The 12,245-nt window shown below is 36.9% G+C and overlaps 2 protein-coding genes across 3 annotated transcripts in view; both read right to left on the bottom strand.

Annotated features, from left to right (window-relative positions):
• The window catches only part of LOC21397914 (cell division control protein 48 homolog C), a 5,465-nt gene extending 3,981 nt beyond the window's left edge, over window positions 1-1,484 (bottom strand). The window contains exon 1 of the mRNA XM_024175964.1: window positions 397-1,484. Coding sequence (XP_024031732.1) covers window positions 397-1,402 — 1,006 coding nt within the window. The 5' untranslated portion in view covers window positions 1,403-1,484. The remainder of the gene's footprint in view (window positions 1-396) is intronic.
• Window positions 1,485-8,053: 6,569 nt separating this feature from the next.
• On the bottom strand, window positions 8,054-11,934 carry LOC21397912 (glycine-rich RNA-binding protein 4, mitochondrial). 2 transcript variants are annotated; one of them, XM_010113951.2, is made up of 5 exons: window positions 11,792-11,934; window positions 9,639-9,785; window positions 9,474-9,542; window positions 8,540-8,646; window positions 8,054-8,367 (listed from the first exon to the last, which is right to left on the bottom strand). In XM_010113951.2, the coding sequence occupies exons 2-5, from the start codon at window positions 9,757-9,759 to the stop codon at window positions 8,242-8,244; spliced, it is 423 nt and encodes a 140-aa protein (XP_010112253.2). In that variant the 5' UTR covers window positions 9,760-9,785; window positions 11,792-11,934; the 3' UTR covers window positions 8,054-8,241. The 2 variants fall into 2 exon arrangements, with proteins under 2 accessions (XP_010112253.2, XP_024031739.1); XM_024175971.1 differs by lacking the exon at window positions 11,792-11,934 and adding an exon at window positions 11,397-11,599.
• Window positions 11,935-12,245: the final 311 nt, after the last annotated feature.

Genomic DNA, 12,245 nt, shown 5'->3' with positions numbered 1-12,245 from the left:
GAACAATTATTATCAATAAACTACTCAAAAAGTTAGCGGCTCGTTACTAGCCATAAGGATTAAAACATATTACCAAGTACTTGACTATTCTCCTTAGTTCTGATTCCTAGCTACATTTTACAATTAATTTGCTTCTCTTGCGTGAAATAACGCACTTGATCCATAAAAACACCTAATAAACTGACACGATCCCGCGCTAGTATCAGAAGTACAATACCCTGTCTCTTATTAATCAAGATTCAAATATTATGTTCAATTCGGACGCAAAACCAAAGGCCATTCAATGTAAGAAGCCTCTCTTCATTTATCAATCCAAATAAGCTTCACGAGCATAAGCAAAAAAACTAAACAGCCACAAATTTGATACTTCATTGACAATACAAATGGAATTCTAACCTGACACCCCAGATACGACCTCAGTTGCTGAAATCCTGTAAAAGGGCACCCCGGTCTCATTAGCAATGGCGTGAGCCAACTTGGTCTTGCCACAGCCAGGAGGGCCGTGCAAGAGAATCCCTGTAATCGGCCGAACTCCCAGCTGCCGCAGAATCTGAGGATGGTAAAGCGGCAAAAGCACCTCCGTCTCAAGCTCCTCCAGTACTTTCCTCATCCCTCCCAAATCCCTAAACCTCGGCCCTTCACTATTCCCCTTCACCTCCACATCGGCAACCGAGCTCGAACCCTTGGATTCCCTCTTAGATTCAACCGCTAACTTCTTCCCTGCTCTGCCGCCGTCAATGCCGCTCACCAATCGAACCTTCTCGCGGCTGGGAAGCTCAAGCTCCAAATTCTTTTCCTTATCCTTCTCCTCCAATTTCGCAGCAGCGCTATGAGCTTCTCTATAGGAATCTCGCAGCATCGACTTCATTAGGTCGAATTTCGGCTCCAATTTCTCTCCGTAAATCGCGTCCTCCGACGTTGAAACGGCTCCATCTCCATCAACAGAGTCTTCCTCTTCCTCTTCATCCTCGTCGGACGTGGATTTCTCCGACGTTGACGGCCGCTCCTGATCGCTCCGCTGAATCCTCTGGAGACGAGCCTTCTCCATCAGACGCAACCTCTCTTCACCATCGTCGTCGGCGGACCTCTTCGGCTTCTTCCGAGCACCGATCAGAGCTCCATCATCGTCTTCACCGTCGTCGAAGAGCAACGGCGGTGGGGACCGGGATTGCTTCTTTGGGTTAGGTTTTGGGGACGCGGAAGAGGAATCTAGGGCTTGTCGGACTAACCTGGCGAGGACGGGCTTCTTTTGGCGGCCGATTTCGTTGTTGTTGGTCTTCAGGTGGTCGACGATTTCTTCGACGGTGAAGGAATGGAGGTTCTTGAAGGATTTGAGACAGAGGCGGACACGGTTTTGCATTGAACCGCCGCCGCCGAAGCCTCCTCTTCCGAGCCTCCTCATCTTTCTTCTGTTTCTGTTTCTCTCAGTAGATTGGAGGGCTCTTCCTCTGTATTGAGTTTTTCCTCAAATGTAAAAACCTCGCCTCGCGGTTTGTTCCCATTTTCCGAACGGGCCACGGACACTGCGAAAATTGTGGGTTGTTTTTTTGCAACAAAATTTAAAAAAAAATTAAATTTAAATTACAACTTTATTTAAATTTATATTTTTTTAAATTTTAATTTTATTCAAGTTACAACTTCAACTCAAGTTATAACTCAAATTTAACTCAAAAATTACACATGTCGTTTTTGGAAATCGGTTGTGTGTTTTTTTGTTTTTGTTTTTTTTTAAGGGGAAACATTTCATTGTAAAAGAAACAATTACACAAAACGTGAGAAGTCTCGATTACTGATGAGATTTACTCTAAATTAAAGACTAAATCCACCAATAAAAATACTATAGCACATAAGTGAAAATAGGTACTAAGACTCAATGGGAAAAGACTTGCTCGGCAAAGAAACATCGAACATGACCAAAACTCGTTTAAAGCGACCAATAGTCCGTTTAGCAAAAAAAGAAAAAGCCACAAATAGTTAATAGATTAACTCAGTCGACCGAGATCAACCTCATGTAGAGGGAACATCAACAACACATATAGAGGAAGCTCTAGTCAGACCAAACAACATACACCGTCTGTAAACAACTTACCAGGGTGGGAAACACAACCAAAGCCGAAAGGTGGGGAAACCACCTTCGTCATTACAACGTAAGGGTGAGCACACGTCGCCTTTATTACAACCATAACAAAAAACAATAAAGAAAAAATTGAGATAACACCACGATAAAAGGAGGGCATCTGTTGCAGCCACCGTTCAACCATTTCCCTTCGGAGATCAACATCGTATCTGAAAATGCGATGAGAACTCCATCCTTTACCCGATTTGGCATCTCGCAATAATGAACCCATCTCACTCATGTGAGCCTCCTTGGACCACGCCTCGATCCTCCAGATCTAGCGTCCTCAGACCATAACCTCCCCGCACAAATCTGACCAGATCTAGATCCAGCTACCTCTAACCACGACGTTCTCAAACGGATCTCGTCGACATTGCTCATCATCGATCCTGACTTCCCCTCACCTACGCAACACATGTTTGATCTTCCATCTAGAGTCACTTCCACGAGCATCCACAAACCATGCATCACTCTCTCTTCGCTGACCGGAGCATAGCAACCCACCATGTGGTGGTGCCAGTCTCTAGCCTCAAAGGAAAGGAGAGGCTAGTGCAAAGAAATTCCATGATGGAACCCTATAAAACTCAGAAGAAAAAAGAGAGAAGAGAAATGCCAAAGACACCCCTAGAGTTGTGGAATGGTCAAAAACTTGTTTTGAAACATATTCGCATATGAGGGTGTCTCGCTCATGTGATAAAGTAAAAGACTGGGAAGTTGGAACCAAGATCGGAAGTGTGCATCTTTGTAGGATATGCATCATAGACAAGAGGAGGATTGTTTTATAGTCATGAGGATCAAAAGGTATTTGTGTCGACAAATGTCATGTTTCTAAAGCATGACTATATGATAGATTTCAGGTCAGAAGCAAAGTAGTTATGGAAGAGTTACATTCTGATAGGATCGGACCACAACCGGCAACAGTTGTCGGAACACAAAAAGATAAGACCAATGTTCCTAATCAGACTCCTGTGGCACATCGCCGTAGTAGAAGGGTAAGTAGGTTACCTGACCGGTACACCAGGAAAGCCCAGATTGTACCGGGAAAGCTCATATCGTCACTGCTGAAGATGGTAAGAAGGATCCATTGACCTTTAAGGCTACGATGGAGGATTCTGATAAGGAAAAATGGCAAGCAGCTATGAAATTTGAGATGGAGTCCATGTACTCAAACTCAATCTAGCAACTTGTAGATCTAGTCGAAGAGGTAAAACCCATTGGATGCAAGTGGATCTTCAAGAGAAAGAAAGGAGTGGATGGAAAAATTGAGACTTATAAAGCAAGGCTTGTGGCTTAGGGCTATGCCCAAAAAGAGGGAGTTGACTTTGAGGAAACTTTCTCACCAATAACCATGCTTAAGTCCATTCGGAAACTCATGGCCATAGCAACATATTTCGACTATGAGACATGATAGATGGATGTCAATGCAGCTTTTCTGAATGGCTATCTTGAGGAAACTATCTATATGGATCAGCCATAGGGTTACATAACAAAAGCCCAATAGCAGAAAGTCTGCAAACTGCAAAGATCCATTTATGGATTAAGCAGGCTTCTAGATCATGAAACATCACGAGGCTATTAAGTCTTATGGATTTAATAAAAACATTGATAAACCTTGTGTCTACCAATATAAGAAATAAGAGAAGGTGATCTTCTTAGTTCTTTACGTAGATGACATTCTACTCATTGGAAATGATGTGCAATTGATGATAGGCGTAAAGAAGTGGTTAGCCAACCAATTCCAAATGAAAGATTTAGGAGAGGCAAGCCATGTTCTTGGGATTAACATTATTTGAGATCACAAGAAAAAACTGTTAATGTTATCTCGGGCCTCATACATAGATAAGGTACTTATCAAGTTTTCGATGCAAAACTCCAAGAAAGGAAATTTGCCTTCTAGACAAGACATTTATCTTTAAAAGGAGTAATGTCCTAAGACTCCACAGGAGGAAGAGGATATGAGATGGTATCCCTATGCATCTACAGTTGGAAGCCTCATGTATGCCATGATGTGTACACGACAAGATATCTACTATGCAGTGGGAGTAGTCAGTCGCTACCAATCCAACTCAAGATTAGATTATTGAGTTGCGCGAAAGTGTATTCTCAAGTATCTTAGGAGAATGAGAAACTATATGTTGGTATATTTCGGAGAAGATCTGTCTCTCACCGGATACACAGATTCTAATTTCTAATCAAATAGAGATAGTCAACGGTCGACATCTGCATCTATGTTCACTCTTAATAAAGGAGTCGTGGTATGGAGAAGCGTAAAGCAAAAGTATGTTGTTGACTTTACCATGGAAGCTGAGTATGTTGCAGCTTGTGAAGCCGCAAAAGAAGCTACATGGCTAGAAAAGTTCTTGACTGATCTGGAAGTTGTTCCGGGTATGGATAAGCCAATTAAGCTTTACTGTGACAACGGTGGAGTGGTGACTAATACAAAAGAATCTAGAAGACGTAAGAGTGATAAACATATAAAAAGAAAATATCACCTAATTAGAGACATAGTATAGAGAAGCAATGTAACGGTTTTGAAGATCGCATCGGAAAACAACCTTGCTAACCCGTTCACGAAGACATTGCCACTGAATGTATTCAATAGACACTTAGAAGGATTTGGGATAAGAGACATGTCACACCTGCTTTACGACAAGTGAGAGATTGTTAGGAATGATGTCCTAGAAGCATGCGATGTAATGAGATATTTATTATTTATTTAATAAAAAAGTTTATTCATTATTTTATGCGCATATATTATTGAATATTTTATAAATATCACTGAAAATTTCATAATTATTTATGTAACCTTAAATATTGTATATAAATATTATATGCAAAAGGATAATATTTAAGGATAATAATCAAAACATTGTGCGTAATGACTTTAATTAAAGTTTAAAATCTTTAATTAAAACATTACTAATATATGTAATTCACATTTAGAATGGAATTTTGTTATCTGCACTGTTAATATGATAAGATATTGAATGAGTGTATTATGCATAATGAGATTGTGTGGAACCGGGACACAAACACAATATGAATTTCTGATAATTTCCGTTAAGCATAGAAAATCTAATTGAGTCTATCAATGGTCATATATAGAATGATCTTAATCATGAGTTATTCGCAGACTCATATTTATGGATTTGTGTTTTTTGATTTATTCTTTACGGATTTTGAGATGTTGAGTATTATTCCTTACATTTTGGAGACATGATGAAGTGAGTAGCTAAAAATGTTAATACACGAGATGAAATCCATTCCTTTTTGAGAAAGAAGCAGATAAATGATTCTCTTGATGATTGATTCGGTACTAGGATTAGTAGCAGCTCCAATTTATGAATTTATTTTATGAATCACTATCCATTAGATAATCAATGGTACTCAAGGATAAAGATGTAATTAGAGAGGTTAACGGATTTCACTTAGCTCTAATTATTTATGGAGGATTGATCTATATGTAAAGACTATATCATATGGACACTTTACAGTTTAGAAGTAAATTATATCTATAGTTGTGAGAGTCCAATTCCAATTTTATAGTGGAGTAACTTTTGGAATTAATAGAATTAATTCATTAATTAAAGAATTTTAATTAATTATTAATTTTATTGGAGCTCAGAATTATAGGTCCATGAGTCACCACGTTGTCCTTATAATCCTACTAGACACTAAGGGTAAAATGAGAATTTTAAAATTATGAAATTCTAAATAGAACACTCAAGAATAATTAATTGTAAAATTGGAATTAGAATTCAAATTAAAATAAGTTTGACTTAAATTGGAATTTGAATCCGAGTCTAAATTGGACTACAGGATAAAGGAGAATTTTTTCTCCTTCCTTATCTATAATTTGCGCCAACCACATGGGGAATATCCTTGTGGTGGCCAGCCCCTATGGATAAGAGAGAGGGGATTTGTTCCAAAATCAATTAAAAGTGAGAGATAATTATCAAGCTTTATCTTGGAGATAAGGAAAAGACTTCTTTTGAAAGTCTAACCACTACTTTATAAATCAAAGATTGCAAAAAATTAGAGAACACAACTTTTTGTAAAAAGTTTTTTGTTATACACGATCCGCTAGATACACGCTTCCGCATAAAAAATTGTTTTCAAAACGAACAGCTTTATCTATATTCAGACGGCAACGACAAAGATAAACCTTTAAAGAAGAAGAAGAAGTTGAAATCAAAAGTTTGAAACTTTTTTGAAATCCTCCCTCTTGGTCCAGGCGGCAAGTTGAGGAGTGCTTGCAAGAAGTGTGGACAATAGCATCTTGCCTCTAGCAAGTATGGTATAAGTAACATGTTAAAGCATATTAAATCTTGTCCGAGATCAAATACTAGAGGCATTGGTCAAATGCTTATTTCTCGTGACAGTAGTTTGTCATTTGGCTCTTGTCGGTTTGATTTTGAAAAATGACGTGAGTTGGTGATTGCTTATATTGTTATGCATGGCTTGTCATTCAAATTTATTGAGTACAAAGATTAGGGGAAGTGCTTCAATATTTGTATTCTGATGTGGAATTAGTGTCTAGGAACACTGGTAAAGCTGATTGTCTAAAGTTGTATCAAAAGGAGAAAATCAAAGTATGTTGGATGCATGCCCTGGTAGAATTAGTTTGACACTGGACTTCATTGACTACTGATGGATATTTGAGCCTAACTGACCATTTATTGATAAGAGTTGGAAGTTGCATAAATGGATATTGAAATTTTGTCTCATGCCACTTCCACACACTGGTGTAGCACTATCTGAGAAAATCTTTTCTTTGTTAAGTGATTGGAAAATTAAGGGAAATATTTTCAGTATCACTTTAAATAATGCTGCTTATAATGATGTCTCTACGAATGCACTGCAAAATCAATTGAACTTGCAAGGTTTATTGCCCTAACATGTTGAATTCTTTCATTTGAGATGTTGTGCCCACATACTTAATCTCATTGTGCAAGAAGATTTGAAAAGTATTGATAAGTCGGTTAAGAAGATTTGGGATAGTATTAAGTATGTTAAAGAATCTCAAGAGAGGAAGTAAAAATTTTTAGAATGTGTTAAACTGGTGTCAATGGGAAGTAAAAAAGAATTGTCCCAAGATGTGGTTACTAGGTGTAATTCTACTTACCTTATGCTTCAAAGTGCTATTTTTTATCGACGTGCTTTCCAACATTTGAAATTGCAGTGATTCTAACTATAAGCATGGTCCCAAAACTGATGGGTGGGAAAGAGCTGAAAAAACTTCAAAATTCTTGAAAGTCCCTGAAAACTGCTACTAAAGTTGGGGATGATTACTTTTAAGTGCGTGGCTATGCAAATGTGGCACGGATTTTAAAAATATTGGTCACAATTTAACCCCGTTTTAGCCATAACACGTGCTTGATCCTCGATATAAGATTCAATTTATTGGGTTCTGCTACAACAAAGCTTATGGTCATCCCTTAGAGTTGTTTTCTGACTTGTTTTCTTTGCGTGAGAAGTTGGAATCTCCCGTGCTCTATGTGTTATTACCTCAATACTCCTTTGCACTCGTGTGACTAGTATCACGGCTACAGAAATTACCATTTCCATTGCCGTGGTAATTTCTTGCATAGGAGGATTTTATCGAGGAAAGCTAAGCCTTGCAAAAATGCATCTTCTCATTTGCAGTAAATCATTTCCACTTCCACCACCAAAAAAGATAAATTAAAATATATATATATATATATCCACACAATAAGGGTTTTAGTTTTACAAAATGGCAAAATTTTCACGAACTTTTGACATGGATTGCAGAAATTGAGTAGAAGGAGAAAGTATGGCAATGCGTCAATTTACTGCAAATAAATTGTTTCTTTTTTCTTTTTTTTTTTATCTTCCTGCTATTGAATCGCAGCTACCGAAATTACCACAGCAATTGTAGTTATAGATTTCTTCCTATGCAAGAAATAAAACCCTCTATAATCAAAACTTTTTGCTTATGGCAAATATAACTAGAAGTCAGAGACTCAGAGTAGCCTGTGCAAGCTTGCCACGAGTACACAGGACATGATACTCTAGAATATAACTAATTCCTTTAACAAAGTAACCATGCAACCTCAATCAAGTAATAAAGTCAGAAACTGATCCGAGGACGTCGTACAAACAGCTTAAAAGTTGGGATTCTCTAGATTATAGCCACCATCACGACCACCAAATATAGAAGCACCACCAAAGGTGTAAGGACCACCGCGTTCATAGGCATATCTTACATGGACTTTTCGCCCTTGTAATTCCTGATCGAGATACACAAGGTCAACAATTATTCGAGGTACCGAGTTTGCATAATCTTGTTACATGCACTTGTAAGCATCCACCATGGTGGAGTCCACATCAAAACATGTATATAAGTTAGACGGACCGTATGAGTCATGACACAGACATGACATAAAGAGATTCAATGCTCACCTGACGATCCATGGAAGACACTGCTGAGGAGGCAGAATCTAGATTGTTAAAGGTAACAAAACCGAAACCCTTCGAATTCCCGGTGACTTCATCACATGCAACCTTTGCTGCAGACAAGAACACCCACTGAGAATGCAAATTACATTAAATGAAAGCCACAAGACGTCTAACTAGGGAAAAAGGACAAGGGCGAGTGGACAGCAAAAAACCATACTCACATTGCAAGAAAAAGAGAGGAAAATAAAGGAGAAAAAAGAAGCATATGCAAACTTATATTCAACAAAGCATAAAACTTCAACCTTTCAAAAAGTGCACCCTGGGGCTGGCAATGATTAAGTAGGGAATTAATGCCTCTGGGCGCGAGAAGAACAATCACGAAAATTCTTTCGAAGAACATTACAAATGCTATTTTGACTAGCAAGCAAATAGTTTCGCACCACATACCTCAGTCAAGAATAAAGAATACAATATACCAAAATGCTAAGAATCGGAGTATTGCAACAATGTCCCTTCATATTTTCATCCGTAAGGGACATATACTCAGAATTGATTTATAAGGTTACAGACAACTTAAAAATCGAATGCCCATCATACAAATTCAGGAAAAATAGCGGCAAACAAACATAATGGTAGGGATTATAATACTTTGCAATTTACTCCATGTAGCAAATTATTGGGATTCCAAACAATTTGATGTGTATAAATAGAAATATGGCTTCTTAGGTTCAGCACAAAAATAAAAATTAAAAATTAAAGGAAAAAAAAAAAAAAAACTGATGGAGACAAATATAATCACTGCTGATTGTTGCATCTAGATTTTAAACCCAGACTTCTCTATTGCCTGACCACAACCTTCTAAGCTAAACGGATGTTCATGAGAATGTGTTTCTGTAAGGTAACATCTATAAACTAGGAGAGTTAAAATTAAACTCACCTTCAATAACATCACCGTATCCAGAAAACGCATTTCTAAGAGACTGGTCATCAGTCGCATACGAAAGGCCTAAAACCACATTTTCAAAGAAATTAAGTTTAAGGGCCTATTGCCTAAATAGAATGAAACAACATTCTACAATATCCAAAGAGGGTTTATTCATACCTCCCACAAACAGCCTGGATGATATGCATCGAACAGAATTCAGCATAGATGTCATTGGTGATTGTACGTTCCCGGAGATGCTCTGCCTCAATACACCAAGACCTTTACTACGGAAAGCCATTTCTTGCTGCTGTGTCTCCAAATACCCTGCAAGCAAAGATAGTAGCAATGCATTAAAAGGTGGAAACACAAACCAAGGCATTTTGTCTGATTGAGGTGAGGTGTAAGCCTTGAATGAAGGGCTTTTTACACTTACAACCTTGTGTCTTGCCGAAATAACATACACTCCCTTAACCAAAATAAATTATGTCAACACCGCTTGAGTTTTCGAAAAAATTACAGAGACCCCCTCCATTAGTTGACCGTGACGAGAAACCCTACTTTGACTGTTAAATATTTTTTAAAAAGCCCAAAATCCCCCTCCCTAAATCAGAAAACATTTCCAGCTATATAGTGCTGAAAAAGACATTCTTGCCCTTATTAGCACCAAAAGAATTGATAAATTGATTTTTACACACTTGTAACGATGATTTTCACTCCGATGAAAAGAAAGAAAAAAATTATTGATCCTTTTTTTCTTCAAACGTCCCTTTTAACAGTAATATTATCTGACAATTTATACTTGTAATATTTGAAAATAATAAAGATGTTCTTCATCCACTAAAGTAGCATGCTACATAGAAATATACTGAACTCAAAGTAAATCTTGAAGCATTATATAGTGCAAAGTTAACCACAACATAAATATAATAGTTATATAGTCAAACAAGCCCTAACATGAAGACCAAAATTACATAGCCCAAAATAAGTCATAATATGAAGTTAAAAATTAGTCTAAAATTACATAGTCGAACGTTGTGGTCATATTGCTTACAATTGTGATATTTAAACACACACACAAATCAAACATTTTACAACACCATAATCATACCAATTTAAAACAAATATCAAACCAGTTTCACAAATCTCAATGAAACCTCACAAATATGAACTCCTGATAATATCCCGCTAAAATCAAACTAATAAAACTAATATCAATCTTCCAAAAGAAATAAAATAATCAACGAGAAATCACAAACAGAGAAACACGCAAATTAATAGAATTAGCAATTTTCACCAATATCAACCAAAAATATAAAAAAAAAACAAAATTCAACAGCCAAACAAATTCCACAATAAAAAGAATTCCATCAATTGAACTTCAAATTAAAATTCCAAACACAAAACTTCAATAATCTATAAACCCAACTTCAACTTCAATCAAAAATGGAGAAAAAGAAAAAAAAAACAACTGAAGCTCTTTTCATTCTTATAGTCGACAACTTTACGAAAATCTCCTCCTCCCCATCACTCTACCGCTTCTATTTTCCACAAATACAAATTGGTCTCAATCTCATCTTCACATTTTGCAAGCAAATTATAGAAACCGCAAACCGCCATTATTATCCAATGAGCTAAGATAAGGATTCCATCCCAAAGCAACCCACTTTGGGATTTCTCAATCTATGAAATCCCGTCAAAGAATAGAATCATAGAAGCAAAGGGAAATGAACGACTATAACAGAGACGTTTCCGAAACCCCTTTACAAATTTCACCATTATGCCAGGGTGTACTAATAAAATTTTCAACAACAGAAACTGTGACCAAACTTAGAGATTTTAAATGAATTTTCCCCCTCAAAATCCGGAATTTAACAAGGAGATGATGAAGAAAATTTAGAATATCAAAAATAGAACAGAAACCCCAAGCTTGCAGACCTAATGAAGAAATTAATCTGGTTTCTCAGTTGTTTTTCAACAAAGTCTTCAAGCTTTCCCTTAAGCTTGATGAGTTCTAATGAAGAAATTAATACAAAGATGGATTTTCTTCTCTTTTTTTTCACTTCTAAAGGTTTGAGTTTCTCTAGCAAAAGGAAGAGGCTAGTTCTCTGCAAACAACGAGAGGAAGAAGGGAACAAAGAAACGTGAAAGAAAAGAGTGAAAATGAAAGTAAATTAATAGCATTAGTTTAGTATTTTAAAAACAATTGGATAAGTCTAAAGATCTCAAACGGTGTCATAGAAATAGGACCAAATCATCTTCTCAAAGACCACAAAATCCAAACTTCAAAAAAAAAAAAAAAAAAAAAAAAAAAAAAAAAAAGAAAACCCAACCGTGGAGGAGCTTGGCTTGCTGATGGCTTGAAATCGGCTCGCAACGGCCTCCGGTGGTCGGGGGAGAGGGATGAGCTTTCGCGACTGCGAAAATGCAAGTGGGGAGCGAAGGGCTAATGCTGAGTTCTGGGATGTTTTTGAAAATGCACTTAAGCCATGGGGCACAGAAACTACGGGTGTGATTGGAATTAGTTCCAAAATAATTTTATTTTTTGTATGAAAATTTATTTTAAAATTATTTTTAAAAATGTGTTTAGTAGTTTTATTCAGAGATTAATTTCAGTTTTAAAAAAAATTGAAACTGTATTTGATCGTTATTTTTGAAAACATGAAATAATATTTAAAATAATCATATATTAAATAAATATTATTATTAAATATATTAAATAAATAGATTACATAAACGTGATTACAGTGGAAGAAAAGCGGCGGCAGCGGGGGAGGGGGGGCAGTC

This window comes from Morus notabilis, unplaced genomic scaffold, assembly GCF_000414095.1.
Source record: "Morus notabilis unplaced genomic scaffold, ASM41409v2 Scaffold456, whole genome shotgun sequence".
NCBI classification, from domain to species: Eukaryota; Viridiplantae; Streptophyta; class Magnoliopsida; order Rosales; family Moraceae; genus Morus; species Morus notabilis.
This window is presented reverse-complemented; position numbering and strand designations above follow the sequence as displayed.